At 40.9% G+C, this 17,432-nt stretch overlaps 1 protein-coding gene across 1 annotated transcript in view; it reads left to right on the forward strand.

Annotated features, from left to right (window-relative positions):
* LOC117510628 (netrin receptor UNC5C-like) overlaps positions 1–17,432 on the forward strand; it is a 962,031-nt gene that overhangs the window by 912,575 nt on the left and 32,024 nt on the right. The window contains 2 exon segments of the mRNA XM_034170417.1: positions 5,118–5,286; positions 9,862–10,095. Of these exon segments, the coding sequence (XP_034026308.1) occupies positions 5,118–5,286; positions 9,862–10,095 (403 nt within the window).

Here is a 17,432-nt window from a genome sequence, read left to right on the forward strand (position 1 = left end):
GAACGTGGATTTCTATAACATTTGTTTGCATGGCTGCATGGGGAAACATCCACATTGTGTACACATCAAAAATATGAGTCATGAGAGTTTTTCATGTTATTCTCTTTGTGTACAATCTTTTTTGGCGAGTCTTTCAACAGAGGACAGTGGAAACCACAGAAGTCACCCTTTAATGCTAGAACTATTACATATTACTTTCAGTGTAGATGTTGTAATCAAATATTTTACATATGATTTGAGTCATCCGCACAAATATCTCTATTGTACTCAGTATTTTTTAACTCAGCTTAGATTTTCATAGTTAATTCTTCTATTATAAATGTGATAATATACTAACTACAGCATGTGGAGCTCAGATCTCCATCAGTTTTAACATCTAGAAAGGTGGAGCTGGCTACAATGCAGGAATGAGACTCTTTTTCACTTCATGACATTTGGTGCTGTGTTATACATAAAAATATATAGGGAGGGGCAAGGAGTAGAGCTACTGCTCCTTTGCATCAAAAAGAAGCAGCTGAGGTGGTATGGACAGCTGGTGAGGATGACCCGGTTGTCTCCCTGGCTAGGTGTTCCAGACACTTCCAACCGGGAGGAGGCCCTGGGGAAGACGGAGGACACGTTGGAGGGATTATATCTAGGTGTGCACATAACTGGTGCTCATGATGCTCAAGTGTGATTCTCAGGATGAAAGAGATGATGACATTGTAGGAAAAGATGTGTTTTCTCTGCGTTTTCTGCTGTGCATGATTGACTTTTAGTCCACAAGAGGACCATGAGTATCAGTTATTTGCATGTCTGATTAATTCCCCCACCTGATTTAGTATCACTCAGTAAACCCTGTAAAATTACAAATTTGTCTGAGGCATTATGTAACTTTCTGCATTAACTTTCAGCACCAACATTTTGCAGCTGAGGTCTTCTTCTTTCAGCCACTCACATTAGATTTGACCACAACAGATCACCCATTTTCATCTCACCCTGTCTTCTGTATCTTCCTGTGTCACACCAGCCACCTGTATGTCCTCCCTCAGCACATCCATAAACCTTCTCTTTGGCCTCCCCCGACTAAGTGTTCAGCATCCTGCTTCCTATATACCCCAGGTCCCTCCTGAGTACATACCCAACCCATCTCAGTACTGCCTCTCTGAGATTGTCTCCAAACAGCCCTACCTCTGTTGTCCCTCTGATATGTTCATTCTTACGTTTGTCCTTCTTCGTCACTCCCATAGCATCTTCGGCTATGCCACCTCCAGCTCCACCTACTGCCTTTTCATTAGTGCCACCATCTCTAAGTCATACAACATACCTGGTGTCACTACCATCTTTCACTCTTGCAGATACCATTCCATCACAAATCACTCCTCCACCTTTCTCCACCCACTCCACTTTGCCTGCACTCTTTTCTTCACCTCTCCATTATTTTGGATAGTTGACCGAAAGTATTTAATCTCATCTACCTTTACCACCTCTACTCCTTTCAACCTCATGATTCCATCACGCCCCCCCTCATTCACACACATGTACTCCATCTTGTTCCTACTGACTCTCATTCCTTTTTCTCCGGAGCATATATCCACCTCTTCAGGTTCATCTCAACCTGATCTTTACTCTCATTACAAATCACAATATCATCTGCAAGCATCATAATCCATGGAGACTCCTGTCTAACCTCTTCTTCAACCTGTCCGTCATCTTTGCAAATAAAAAAGGTCTCAGAGATGATACTTATGTAATACCACCTCCACCTTGAATGCATGTCATTCCCACTGCACATCTCACCGCTGTCAGACTGTCCTCCTAAATATCCTGCAGCACCCTCACATACTTCTCTGTCACCAGAGACTTCCTCATACAATACCAAAACTCTTGGCAAACTGTCATACAGTTGTGTGCAAAAGATTACATAACCCTAGCTGATTTTTTTTTTTATTATTATTATTATATATATATATATATATATATATATATTTTTTTTTTTTTTTTTTTTTTTTTTTTTTTTTGCCATTTTGCCAAAATGCAAAATTTGCACTGTGCACAATTTTTCCAATCACAGCCACATGAGCCTATAACTTCTTCTGGGTTGCCTGGGTGTCTTGGTGGCTTTCCTCACTGTTGTCCTTCATGCACAGTCACTCACTTTTTGAGAACTGTCTGCTCCATACAGATTTACCATAGAGTGCCATTCTGTTTCTATTTCTTTGTAATTGATGTCAATAAAGTCCAAGACATATTCATTCGCAGCTTCACCATCAGAGAGCCTCGTCCACATCTACCACAAAAGACTCCAAGCTGTCATTGATGTTAAAGGAGGCAATATACAGTATTAAGAACAGGGGTATGTAAACTTTTCATCAGGGTCATTTGGGTAGTTTCTGTTGTTATTATGATTAAAAAAGAGTATACACAGTTAAATGGGTCCCTTCACACATAACACAAAATTGGGGGAATAAGCAGAAACCAGGCGAAAATCTGCAAAGAAAAAACGAAATGGGGAACCACGAAACATTCCACCTGCTGTCGGGAGGTACACACAGTCGGACACTGTGGCGACCATAACAGTAGCAGAGTAACAAAATAAAAAACACCACAACTTATAATACTTAATTCCTGTTATAAAGAGCGGACTTAGCCTCCAAATAGACGTACACCAGGAAGTAATGAAATGATATGGATTACTGTTCTTCCTTTTATGTTTTAAATGAATTGCCTGATGTGCTCGTCTCATGAAGACATCAGCCGGGCTCTCGTCTCATGAAGAGCTGGCTCCCGTGTCATGAACAAATCAGCCGGCATAGCGTGTCCAGCACGCAGTGATCCACCAGTGAACGCATTGCAAATGTGATATGTGTTTTAATCATTACAATGTGGGTAAATCCTGCAGATACACGCACCTCACAGTGATTTTCTGTATGGCACAATATTCTCCAGTGTTGTGGTGCACTGACGCGGCAGTCAGCTGACAGGCGCTGCATTTCCACGACAAAGCGTATGAGCAAAGTGATCACACATGAATGAGTTCACACCTTTACTCTTGTTTATTTAATTTCCACTCTTTCTCTCTGTCATGTAAATTACAATTTACATGGTGGAAGTGACATCAGCCTGCCCGGCCGGCTCATAAATTTCACACCATGACACGTGCTCAGACGCTGGCCGGTCTTCATGTGATCATGTCTGTATGTAATTATCAGCATGTCATGAGGGCATGAGTGCCCGCCCACACATGTGCATTGTGTTTTCACCAGCTGAGTTGCAGTACACAGCAGTCAGCTGTTCCAGCATCGCACTGCTGGAAAAGCTCAACATTAGCTGACAATGTTAGATTCATAGTGTGTGTGTGTGTGTGTGTGTGTGTGTGTGTGTGTGTGTGTGTGTGTGTGTGTGTGTGTGTGTGTGTGTGTGTGTGTGTGTGTGTGTGTGTGTGTGTGTTGGGGGTGGGGGGACAACGACACACTCCACAAGCCGTGTGTGTGTGGTGGTGGTGGTGGTGGGGGGGGGGGGGGGGGGTTCAGCACAGTCACACCCATGTGTTGCTTGATAATACCACACTTGTGTTGCAGTTAGACAGTTTTCACAGACAGCACAAATATGGTCATCTGCACTCGTGCTGGGAGCGCCAATAGCCCCGCCCTTTTCTAAGTGCCCAGCGAGCAGTGTTGGATGTTTGTGTGTGCCACCTGGAATTTGGCTGACACCTACTGAGTGGGGGGGGGTTGAATGGGCACTTGCTGTCTTTCGGCCACTGGTGTGCGTGAATGGTTGTGGCGACAGCTGTATGAGGCGTTCGTGGCGGCTCCGATTTGTCACGAGTGGCATACAATTCCTCCTTTGTGCGCCAGTTGGCTTCAGTCGTGTTATGTGTGAAGGGGCCTTTAGTGTTCTCTAAATCTACAAACACACAATGCAACTCTTTCTGGCCTTCTCTATGTTTCTTTATCAGCCCTCTCAGAACAAACATTGCATCACATCTATATTGCTCTTTCTCAGCATGAAACCATATTGATACTCACAAATCTTCACCTATTTTCTAAGCCGTGCTTCCACTGCTCTTTACCAACTGTGCCTGATCAGCCTTATGGCTCTGTAGGTAGTGCAGTTCTGCATCTCTGCCTTGTTCTTAAAAATCAAAACCAGCACACCTCTTCTCCACTCCTCATGCATTTCCTCACTTTTCAAGATTTACAAAAAGATATAATTTTACAGCATCTTTTTGTTATATTTCATGGAATGAAATCTACATAACATTACAATTCCATTGCTGTCAAACATTAAGGGGTGACCCCTGCACAACACAATCTGTTACAGTATGAGTGATACTGGGGTTTTTAAAATCTCTACACAGTATGTTCCTGTGAGCTTGTCCTGCACATGGGAACTCTTGAGTCAATAATGAGCTCCAGCAGCTGAATCGATAACACTTCTTTGGATTATTGGCCCCGTGACACAAGGTGGATTGAGAAAAAAAATTTAGCCCATCTCCTCTGTCTGTATGGAATTTTTCTCCCTCAGTACCAATCATCATAATATGAGGCAAAGAAATTAATAAATAACATGTAAATGGTTTTCATAGAAAACTATATGTACATTTACATTGACCTGTATTTTAAATTTTAAATGTCATGTTTTTCGTCCATGTTTATGAATGAAAAAGCTGAAAAATAATTAGTATGCTAATTATGGAACATGTACTCACATTAAATAAGCTGATAGGTACAAGAGCTTGCACATGTTCATGGGTCTGTGAGCTGAAGATCAGCTAAAAGACAAGTGAGCCTATGATGAGTGTGGATGGATCAGGAATCATTTATTTTCCATTCGTGAGCTCTGAACTACTGACTCCAGCTGAGCCCCAACTGAAGCTCTGCTGAAGACGCTGATCATCCTGTGATTGAATTTGGGCTGCCCTTGTTTTCTCATTTTCTCATTTACTCCAATGTAATGAGTCTTCCGTCATCTTGACGGGCTATTCTGTGACCAAAGATTCCCGTAAGAGAACATTAAGTTAAAATAAACACAGAATTAGTGTTCATTTGTCCGGCTGGTAGTCACACAGTGTTTCCCTCTAAACACTGAGCTCAAAACTAGAATTTCACCTTTGTGTTAACTGTCTTTTCCAGACCTCCAGTAGAGGACATCCAGACAGTGTTGAGTCCAGTGGTGAGCTGTGGTCCTGCAGGAGCCCTGCTGACCAGACCAGTGATCCTCACCATCCACCACTGTGCCAACCAAGTCCAGGATGACTGGCTCATACAGCTTAGGAACCAGCTGGCTATGGGAGAGTGGGAGGTGAGTTTTCATCTATATGTCACTACAATTTAAATGGCTGTGTATATGAGTAATGATACCATGCATCCAGAAAGTATTCACAGCACTGTACTTTTTCCACATTTTTTTTATGTTACAGTCTTATACCAAAATGGATGAAATTCATTTTTCCCTCAAAATTCTACAAACAAAACCCCACAATGACAAGATGAAAAAGGGGGGAGGGTTGCAATTTTTACAAATTTAGAATACATATATATATATATATATATATATATATATATATATATATATATATATATATATATATATATATACACACACACACACACACACACACAGGTGCTGGTTATATAATTAGAATATCATGAAAAAGTTGATTTATATCAGTAATTTCATTCAAAAAGTGAAACTTGTATATTATATTCATTTATTATACACAGACTGATATAATTCAAATGTTTATTCCTTTTAATTTTGATGATTATAACCGACAACTAATGAAAATCCCAAATTCAGTATCTCAGAAAATTTGAATATTGGTTAAGACCAATACAAAACAAAGGATTTTTAGAAATGTTGGCCAACTGAAAACTATGAACATGAAAAGTATGAACATGTACAGCACTTAATATGTAGTTGGGGCTCCTTTTGCCTGAATTACTGCAGAAATGCGGCGTGGCATGGAGTTGATCAGTCTGTGGCACTGCTCAGGTGGTATGAGAGCCCAGGTTGCTCTGATAGTGGCCTTCAGCTCTTCTGCATTGTTGGATCTGGCGTGTCACATCTTCCTCTTCACAATACCCCATAGATTGTCTATGGGATTAAGGTCAGGTGAGTTTGCTGGCCAATTAAGAACAGGGATACCATGGTCCTTAAACCAGGTACTGGTAGCTTTGGCACTGTAAGCAGGTGCCAAGTCCTGTTGTTAAATGAAATCTGCATCTCCATAAAGTTGGTCAACAGCAGGAAGCATGAAGTGCTCTACAACTTCCTGGTAGACGGCTGCATTGACCTTGGACCTCACAAAGCACAGTGGACCAACACCAGCAGATGGCATGGCACCCCAAACCATCACTGACTGTGGAAACTTTACACTGGACCTCAAGCAATGTGGATTCTGTGCCTCTCCTCTCTTCCTCCAGACTCTGGGACCTTGATTTCCAAAGGAAATGCAAAATTTACTTTCATCAGAGAACATAACTTTAGACCACTCAACAGCAGTCCAGTCCTTTTTGTCTTTAGCCCAGGCAAGACGTTATGTCAGCAGTCTTCCCCATGATTGTGCAGCCTACAGAACTAGACTGAGAGACCAGTTAAAGGCATCTGCAGGTGTTTTGAGTTAATTAGCTGATTAGAGTGTGACACCAGGTGTCTTCAATATTCAACCTTTTCACAATATTCTAAGTTTCTGAGATACTGAATTTGGGGTTTTCATTAGTTGTCAGTTATAATCATCAAAATTAAAAGAAATAGACACTTCAAATATATCACTCTGTGTGGAATGAATGTACACATTACACAAGTTTCACTTTTTGAATGGAATTATCAGTAATTCCATTCAAAAAGTGAAACTTGTGTAATGTGTACATTCATTCCACACAGAGTGATATATTTGAAGTGTCTATTTCTTTTAATTTTGATGATTATAACTGACAACTAATGAAAACCCCAAATTCAGTATCTCAGAAAATTAGAATATTGTGAAAATGTTGAATATTGAAGACACCTGGTGTCACACTCTAATCAGCTAATTAACTCAAAACACCTGCAGATATATATATATATATATATATATATATATATATATATATATATATATATATATATATGGGGTCATGTGTCATCATGTGGAAAACATGAGGAACCTGATCCTGGATGACAACTACTTTTGGGAGTGGGATGGATTTGGAGGATTAAGTAAAGGCAGCTATGAAGAGTATGCAGAGAGGAAAGGCAGTTGATTAAGATGACAGAACAGGGGACGCATATACGCTATACAGAAGTATTTGAGGGTGGTTTAATATATGTGTGTGGACAGGGTGAGTGTTGTGGTGAGTTGCTCAAAGTCAAGGTGGGATTGCACTGAAAATCAGTTCTGTGCTCTTTTGATTTGCAGTGGCGATGGACAGGTTGATGGACAAGATCAAACAGGAGTCTTCATGGACTGTGATATTTGCAGATGACATTGTAATCTGCAGTGAGTAAAGATCAGGTTGAGACTAGCCTGGAGAGGTGGACATATGCTCTGGAGAAAAGGGGAATGAAAGTCATTTGGAGCAAGACGGCGTACATTTAATAAAAATACAGGAGATGGAACTGGAGGTGGTAGTGCTGAAGATGCAGCATGATGGAGATGGACAGGATTACGAATGGGCATATCAGTGGGACAGCGCTTCACAGGTTGAAGCCAAAGTGAGAGAGGTGAGAATGAGGTGTTTCATGCATGTACAGGAAGAGAGTTGCAGGGTATATTTGGAGAAAGATGCTGAAGATGCAGCCACCAGGTAGGAGGAGAAGAAGAAGGCCAAAAAGGAGGTTCATGGATATGGGTAGGGACGACATGCAGGTGTTTGGTGTGACAGAAGAAGATGCGGAGGAGAGGGTAAGCTGGAGTTGGATGATCTGGTGTGGTGACCCCTAACAGCCTGAAAATGCACAATGCACAGAGCATGTGCACACACAGTGTGGATGTGTACACATGACTGCATTCTCACCTCTACCAGGAGGAACAGTCTATTTAAACATGCGGTGAGTCAAAGAGAGGTAAAGAAATGAAAATTACAGAAAATTCCATAATCATATGCTGCCTACAGGCTAGGAAATGAGCAAATGGTTGAAGACTCCTATCAGAAGCAATTTGTTATGCTCCTTCCATCCTCCACTTCTATCATCTTTCTTCTTATGTTTCTATCCCTTTTTTTCCCTAGCACTCTCCCTCCTCCGGTGTCTCTCAGCATGAAGTCTCTACCTCAGCAATCTGTCTGCGTGTTACACTGTATGTGCCTGTTAGTGTGTACGTGAGCGCCTGTGCGTGTGCGTGCAGCTTTGTGTGTGGGTGTGGGCGATAAGGCTGTCTTGCAGCATCACTGTGTCTACAAGGCCCCCGTATGCTGTCTTCTGTTGCTTATCACAGCTCAACACAATGTCTCTGCACAATTAGCCATGCATAAGATTCCTAGTGTGTGAGACAGGGAGAGCAGCAGAAGGGTGGGGTGGGGAGGTGGGGGGTGGTTACACATAGTGAGTAAAGAGAGAAAAACGAAAAGTGGAATTTCATCACGAAGTCGATTTGTTTTTCTCTTATTGCGGTGGAACATCCATTTCCCATCAGAAAAATTTCCCCAAACAGGGAGAGGAAGGTAATTGAATTCCCTTCACACTGGGGTGGGGGTGGGCACGGTTGTGATTGCCAGTAATAACAGATTCAGCTTCTGTTGCTTTCCTACCCTTTGTACTGATTCACCTCATCCGTGGCAATACAACTACTCATGTCCTGCCATTCAAAATCCAATAATTGTGTAACCTGTTTCCATGACACACTGACAGAAACTCACATATGCACATGTGCACACATCTACCATAGCCACATATGCAGGGGTATCATATAGCTACACAGCAATCTGCAGAGGCACTGCATGTATAGATTGGGTTTATGTAACCCAAATTACACCAACCACAACCCGAAGGGCCCCTTCACACATAGTGCAAAGTTTGGTCGAAGTGCGCACGACGCAGGAATTGTAAGCAAAATGTGTGGAATCGTACCTGCTTCTAACGCCTCATACACCTGTTGCTACAACTATTAGCGCACACCAGTGGCTGAAAGACAGAGTGTGCACTGTGCGAACCCATTGCACCCTCTCACGGCAGGTGCTGGCCAAATTCGAGGTGACACGCATGAACATCTGTCACCGCTCGCATAACACTTCGAAAATTTGTGGCCAGTCGCACTCTTGGCACGACAACAGACTGCAGACAATCACTGTCATACTGTTGTGAAATTTGTCTAAGTTCCCTACGACTGTGGAGTTGCAAAGATGTGGCTCTCCCCTCAACACGTGTGCGTGTGTTGCGCACCCCCCTCCCCTCCCAACACATGCATGCATGTGGTTCGCGCGCTCCCCCGCAGGCGAGGCGCCTTTCATCTGATCAGGTAGTGTCATGACTTGGACTTGTATGGCTGCTTCTGATCCAGGATTACTATTGGAATTCAAGAAAACACCTTTTGTTTGCCAGCTATTAGGGCAAAAAGAGGTAAGTTCTAGATCGACTTCATATATAACAAAAACAAATCTATTGCTTTTTGTTTTTCCAATACTATCAGAGAAGAATGGACAGTATAGAGCAAAGGTTTTAGACACACACACACACACACACACACACACACCAAAGAGAAAACTTATGTGCTGAGAGATTCCTTTTGAATTTGTTAAGAAAAGGTTAAATAAAGGACATTACATTTCTTAAGGTGAAACAGATACTCATACATAAAGTCTGAGTTTGACCCTTGATCTCAGGCTAACCTTGGCCTGCCTTCATAGATGTGGTGTGATGTCACTGTCTGACAGCTGTGTGATACTGTGATCTGTACAGGATGTGGTGGTGGTTGGAGAGGAGAACTTCACCACCCCCTGCTATGTGCAGATGGGTTCAGAAGCATGTCACATCCTAACAGAGACCCTGGGGACTTACTGCCTTGTTGGCCAGTCGCTCGGCAAAGCAGCAGCCAAACGGCTCAAACTGGCTGTTTTTGGACCAGTCTCCTGTACAACTTTGGACTACCACATCAGGGTGTATTGTCTGGATGACACACAGGATGCACTCAAGGTAAAGTAGAGCAATGAAAAAAAAATAAACAAGATAACTTGTGAGTTCCTCTTACATTGTCTGTTGGAGTGTATACACTCATATGTCACACAAACATTGATGCAATAATGGGCTTGTCTTAGCTGAAATACAGAGAAATGATGTGACACAGAACTGTACAGTTTTTTTTTCTGTTTATTAAAGTAGAAAAGCTTGACTCTTCAACTGGACTGGGTTGCTTGACACGAGGACGTTTCGCTTCAAATTGCAGAAGCTTCCTCAGCTAAAGTTCTTGCTCTGGTAGTCTGACTTCTGTCTTGACTCTTGTAGAGAAGAATAAACAGAAGCCACAAAAGCTGGAGTTTTAAACCTAACCAGACACCTCCTACCGAGAGGCAGACTGCTATAGGCTAGTGACTAAACAATAGCTCCAATTAGCACCTATTGTGGTCTAGTTAGCACCCTCCTAATGACAGGGCAGCTGTCCCTCCTAATGATGGGACAGACGGCTCTCCTGATGGCTCCCTTGACAACTCTCCTGATGATGTGAATAATCATTACCATGAACAAAAGACTGAAACTGCTTTGACCTGAGTACCCCATTGTAAACAGGGGACAAAGCATGTCTCAGACCCCCTCCCCGGTTAAGGCTGGGTTTCAGCTGTTTCACATAGGATGCCTCCTTGAACCCTCTCTCAAACAATTTCTTTTCTCTGGCTAAGATTTTAACTTCCTTGTCCTCAAACGTGTGGTTAGTGTCTTTAAGGTGGAGATGAACTGCAGACTGTGGTCCACTGGCGCCCTCTCTGCGGTGCTGGTATAGCCTTTTGTGTAAAGGTTGCTTAGTCTCACCTATGTAGTGTTTGTTACAGTTTTCCTGACATCTGATAGAATACACTACATTGCTCTGTTTGTAACTAGGGATCCTGTCCTTAGGATCAGTCGAAGATTCAAGCTTCTCTACTATGGAAACCACCTGTACAACTGAGAGCCTACACAGAAATATGTTTGTTAAAGTAAAAATAAAAACATGTAGTATGTTTTGGGACTCTCTACCAATGTTAAATTAAAACTCATTTTCCTTGGCCATTGAAAAAAGTTTGGGTATAGAATATGTACTGTACCCTGTAAAATGCAGTGAGAAAATAGACAGATAAATAAATGTCCTTCTCTCCAAGCTGTGAACATAAGTAAAAAAACGATAAAGACTGTCACTGTATGTGTCTCCAAAATCAGCATGTATATAATGGAGATAAACGGATGTATCAGTCCAAAAGCAGCTTTGTTTTGCTTATTTAATGTACCATATACCTCCTGCCACCTTCTGGGTATGTTTGGGCTTGTTGCAGCAAATCATCTCATCATCACGTACTTGATGGTAATGAAGCACGGGTGTGGTTGAACTTACAGTGCCTTGCAAAAGTATTCACCCCTTTGTGCTTTTATGCATTTTAATTTGCTTATGCCATTTCAAACACAAAAAGTAATTCAGGCTTCTCTATATTAAAATTTCTAAAATTATCCACTTTAAAGCCAAACTGAAAGCAAATATCTACAACTTGATATAAGTTAAATAAAAATATCAAATCCAAGATGATGGTTTGCACAGATAATAGAACCCTTTGGTATTATATAACAAACATAAATCATCCATTTTATTACCAGTTTTCTTGAGACAAGTCAGGGGATGGATACATGAACATTTCCAGTCAGTGAATATGTCTTGTTCTTCATTTATACAAGTCACTAAAAAAATACAAACTATGGTACTGTTTGGTAAATCTGTGTGGAGTAGAGGTTCCAAAATCTGTCTGAGTGTCCATGCAAAAATGAGAATAGTGAGCTGAATAGAGAATAGTTGTGTAAAGGATAAATATGGCCTGTTGCATCACTGCTCACTGGTTCATGGTGGAGTGCAATCAGACCGGGAGTGACATGTTTAGCCGCATGTTCTCCTTGAATTGCTGGCTGTCTGAGTGGTGTCCAAAAAATGAGGTGGGCTTCACAGATAATTGGCAAAGCTTCTGGGGAAAACCTGGTCTTGTTAGGAGAGACGGCATCCATCCCACTTTGGATGGAGCAGCTCTCATTTCTAGAAATCTGGCCAATTTTCTTAAATCCTCCAAACCGTGACTATCCAGGGTTGGGACCAGGAAGCAGAGTTGTAGTCTTACACACCTCTCTGCAGCTTCTCTCCCCCTGCCATCCCCTCATTACCCCATCCCCGTAGAGACGGTGCCTGCTCCCAGACTACCAATAACCAGCAAAAATCTATTTAAGCATAAAAATTCAAAAAGAAAAAATAATATAGCACCTTCAACTGCACCACAGACTAAAACAGTTAAATGTGGTCTATTAAACATTAGGTCTCTCTCTTCTAAGTCCCTGTTGGTAAATGATATAATAATTGATCAACATATTGATTTATTCTGCCTTACAGAAACCTGGTTACAGCAGGATGAATATGTTAGTTTAAATGAGTCAACACCCCCGAGTCACACTAACTATCAGAACGCTCGTAGCACGGGCCGGGGCGGAGGATTAGCAGCAATCTTCCATTCCAGCTTATTAATTAATCAAAAACCCAGACAGAGCTTTAATTCATTTAAAAGCTTGACTCTTAGTCTTGTCCATCCAAATTGGAAGTCCCAAAAACCAGTTTTATTTGTTATTATCTATCGTCCACCTGGTCGTTACTGTGAGTTTCTCTGTGAATTTTCAGACCTTTTGTCTGACTTAGTGCTTAGCTCAGATAAGATAATTATAGTGGGCGATTTTAACATCCACACAGATGCTGAGAATGACAGCCTCAACACTGCATTTAATCTATTATTAGACTCTATTGGCTTTGCTCAAAAAGTAAATGAGTCCACCCACCACTTTAATCATATCTTAGATCTTGTTCTGACTTCTGGTATGGAAATAGAAGACTTAACAGTATTCCCTGAAAACTCCCTTCTGTCTGATCATTTCTTAATAACATTTACATTTACTCTGATGGACTACCCAGCAGTGGGGAATAAGTTTCATTACACTAGAAGTCTTTCAGAAAGCGCTGTAACTAGGTTTAAGGATATGATTCCTTCTTTATGTTCTCTAATGCCATATACCAACACAGTGCAGAGTAGCTACCTAAACTCTGTAAGTGAGATAGAGTATCTCGTCAATAGTTTTACATCCTCATTGAAGACAACTTTGGATGCTGTAGCTCCTCTAAAAAAGAGAGCTTTAAATCAGAAGTGCCTGACTCCGTGGTATAACTCACAAACTCGCAGCTTAAAGCAGATAACCCATAAGTTGGAGAGGAAATGGCGTCTCACTAATTTAGAAGATCTTCACTTAGCCTGGAAAAAGAGTCTGTTGCTCTATAAAAAAGCCCTCCGTAAAGCTAGGACATCTTTCTACTCATCACTAATTGAAGAAAATAAGAACAACCCCAGGTTTCTTTTCAGCACTGTAGCCAGGCTGACAAAGAGTCAGAGCTCTATTGAGCTGAGTATTCCATTAACTTTAACTAGTAATGACTTCATGACTTTCTTTGCTAACAAAATTTTAACTATTAGAGAAAAAATTACTCATAACCATCCCAATGACGTATCGTTATCTTTGGCTGCTTTCAGTGATGCCGGTATTTGGTTAGACTCTTTCTCTCCAATTGTTCTGTCTGAGTTATTTTCATTAGTTACTTCATCCAAACCATCAACATGTTTATTATACCCCATTCCTACCAGGCTGCTCAAGGAAGCCCTACCATTATTTAATGCTTCGATCTTAAATATGATCAATCTATCTTTGTTAGTTGGCTATGTACCACAGGCTTTTAAGGTGGCAGTAATTAAACCATTACTTAAAAAGCCATCACTTGACCCAGCTATCTTAGCTAATTATAGGCCAATCTCCAACCTTCCTTTTCTCTCAAAAATTCTTGAAAGGGTAGTTGTAAAACAGCTAACTGATCATCTGCAGAGGAATGGTCTATTTGAAGAGTTTCAGTCAGGTTTTAGAATTCATCATAGTACAGAAACAGCATTAGTGAAGGTTACAAATGATCTTCTTATGGCCTCGGACAGTGGACTCATCTCTGTGCTTGTTCTGTTAGACCTCAGTGCTGCTTTTGATACTGTTGACCATAAAATTTTATTACAGAGATTAGAGCATGCCATAGGTATTAAAGGCACTGCGCTGCGGTGGTTTGAATCATATTTGTCTAATAGATTACAATTTGTTCATGTAAATGGGGAATCTTCTTCACAGACTAAAGTTAATTATGGAGTTCCACAAGGTTCTGTGCTAGGACCAATTTTATTCACTTTATACATGCTTCCCTTAGGCAGTATTATTAGACGGTATTGCTTAAATTTTCATTGTTACGCAGATGATACCCAGCTTTATCTATCCATGAAGCCAGAGGACACACACCAATTAGCTAAACTGCAGGATTGTCTTACAGACATAAAGACATGGATGACCTCTAATTTCCTGCTTTTAAACTCAGATAAAACTGAAGTTATTGTACTTGGCCCCACAAATCTTAGAAACATGGTGTCTAACCAGATCCTTACTCTGGATGGCATTACCCTGACCTCTAGTAATACTGTGAGAAATCTTGGAGTCATTTTTGATCAGGATATGTCATTCAAAGCGCATATTAAACAAATATGTAGGACTGCTTTTTTGCATTTGCGCAATATCTCTAAAATCAGAAAGGTCTTGTCTCAGAGTGATGCTGAAAAACTAATTCATGCATTTATTTCCTCTAGGCTGGACTATTGTAATTCATTATTATCAGGTTGTCCTAAAAGTTCCCTAAAAAGCCTTCAGTTAATTCAAAATGCTGCAGCTAGAGTACTGACGGGGACTAGAAGGAGAGAGCATATCTCACCCATATTGGCCTCTCTTCATTGGCTTCCTGTTAATTCTAGAATAGAATTTAAAATTCTTCTTCTTACTTATAAGGTTTTGAATAATCAGGTCCCATCTTATCTTAGGGACCTCGTAGTACCATATCACCCCAATAGAGCGCTTCGCTCTCAGACTGCAGGCTTACTTGTAGTTCCTAGGGTTTGTAAGAGTAGAATGGGAGGCAGAGCCTTCAGCTTTCAGGCTCCTCTCCTGTGGAACCAGCTCCCAATTCAGATCAGGGAGACAGACACCCTCTCTACTTTTAAGATTAGGCTTAAAACTTTCCTTTTTGCTAAAGCTTATAGTTAGGGCTGGATCAGGTGACCCTGAACCATCCCTTAGTTATGCTGCTATAGACGTAGACTGCTGGGGGGTTCCCATGATGCACTGTTTCTTTCTCTTTTTGCTCTGTATGCACCACTCTGCATTTAATCATTAGTGATCGATCTCTGCTCCCCTCCACAGCATGTCTTTTTCCTGGTTCTCTCCCTCAGCCCCAACCAGTCCCAGCAGAAGACTGCCCCTCCCTGAGCCTGGTTCTGCTGGAGGTTTCTTCCTGTTAAGAGGGAGTTTTTCCTTCCCACTGTCGCCAAGTGCTTGCTCACAGGGGGTCGTTTTGACCGTTGGGGTTTTACGTGATTATTGTGTGGCCTTGCCTTGCAATATAGAGCGCCTTGGGGCAACTGTTTGTTGTGATTTGGCGCTATATAAAAAAATTGATTGAATTGAATTGATTGAATAGAGAAGACCTTTCATAAAAGGGAACACCTCTGATCTAGACTTGAGTCTCTCATGTGCCTCCCAGCAAACTTGCTGAACTTTCAAGCTTGCTTTTTTTCAGAAAATCCTTCTCTGCCCCACTCCACCATGATGGTGTGTAACTGGTGACGCAAATACAAAACTTGCCTGATTGTCAGATTCTCTAATTTCAGCCAAAGGAGAATGCAGCTCTTTCAGACTTGTCATGTGTGTCTTGGTGGCTTCCCTCAATAGTCGCCTTTTTGCATTTTGCGTAGTCATTCAGTGTTTGAGAACTATCTATTCTACATAATAACATAAACTACCATACTGTTTGTGGTTCTTAATAATTGACATAAATAAAGTCCAAGGCATATTCAATGAATTGGAAATGTACATGTAACCATCCCCTAACTTGTGTAAAGTAAACTCACTGTAAAAGCAATGATTTAATTTTCTTATACTAAAGGGTGCCATTACTTATGCATCTTGGCTTTTATAGTTTTATTTATTTCAAGTTGTAGGCATTTATTTTCAGGTTGAGTTTAAGGACAGTGATTTTAGAAATTTTAATATAGCGAAGCCTGAATTATTTTTTTTTATGTTTGAAATTGCATAAACAAATTAAAATGCATAAAAGCCAAGGGGTGAATACTTTTGCAAAGCGCTGTACATATAGCCTGAAATGAGCTTGTTAGTTTGCTTCTTTTCTAAAGTCTAGGTCTGTTGGCCATTAAGGCCACTGCCACGTTTTCACGTATTTGTTAAAAAATATAATACTTCAAGTGGTAAGAAGTTTGCAGTATTTTAATTTATCGTCACTCTCCTACATTCTGTGATCATAATCTTTCTGTAATTTACCTGGGCAGGGGCCCTGTCCATGTAAATGTAGTGAAATTCATTAATTCATTCATTCATTCATTCATTTTCTATACCCGCTTTGCAGTGAAATAACTCAAAGATACATTTATGTACAATATGGTGATTTATACTGATTATTTAGCAGCCAGTTAAAGAGCTTTAATCTCATTAGGGGTTTTTCTTCACAAAATGTCTCTCTGTTTGCTGCATTTAAAACTTGACAAGAAATACTTATTCATTCACTTAGTCATTAGTACAGACTCATTTCACCTCTCGCATTTTGCAAATGAGCTGAGAAGAAGCAACCAAACGAGGTCATGCAATGTCAAAACAGTGGCTGCTTTTGATTTTAAACAAATTCAAAGCACTGGAGGAAGCATCAGATAGGGGAGATTAGAGCTGTAATTTATGCACGCAGTGATAAGTCAAGTGTCAGTGTGGTACACCACTATAGACACACAAACATTTGCAGAAAACTAATTCTTATCATTTCAAGCAAACAAGTACAGTTGGAGGAAAAGAAAAAAACATTCAGAGAGACTTTTTAATGATAGAGAGTGTGTGTGTGTGGTGTAATTGATCATCACCGATTCAAAAAAGAAGTGTGTGCTGAATATCTACAGTAGCCGTGCTGCGTAGGAAGATGATGGGAAGGAGGAATTGATTATTTTAAAAAGGTTGTGGGAGGCCTCAGAAGTCCCACTGACAGCTTCCAACAAAAAGGGCTGTGAGTCTGGATATGCATTATTCATTCATTTACAGAAAAGTCCAAAAATTTATGCATGAGTCCACGTGGCATGGAGGGCCTTCAGAGACACTTGGATGTTGTATTTTTATGTTGTATAAATGTTAAATGT

The sequence above is a fragment of the Thalassophryne amazonica genome, chromosome 5 (genome assembly GCF_902500255.1).
Source record: "Thalassophryne amazonica chromosome 5, fThaAma1.1, whole genome shotgun sequence".
In the NCBI taxonomy this organism is placed as follows: Eukaryota; Metazoa; Chordata; class Actinopteri; order Batrachoidiformes; family Batrachoididae; genus Thalassophryne; species Thalassophryne amazonica.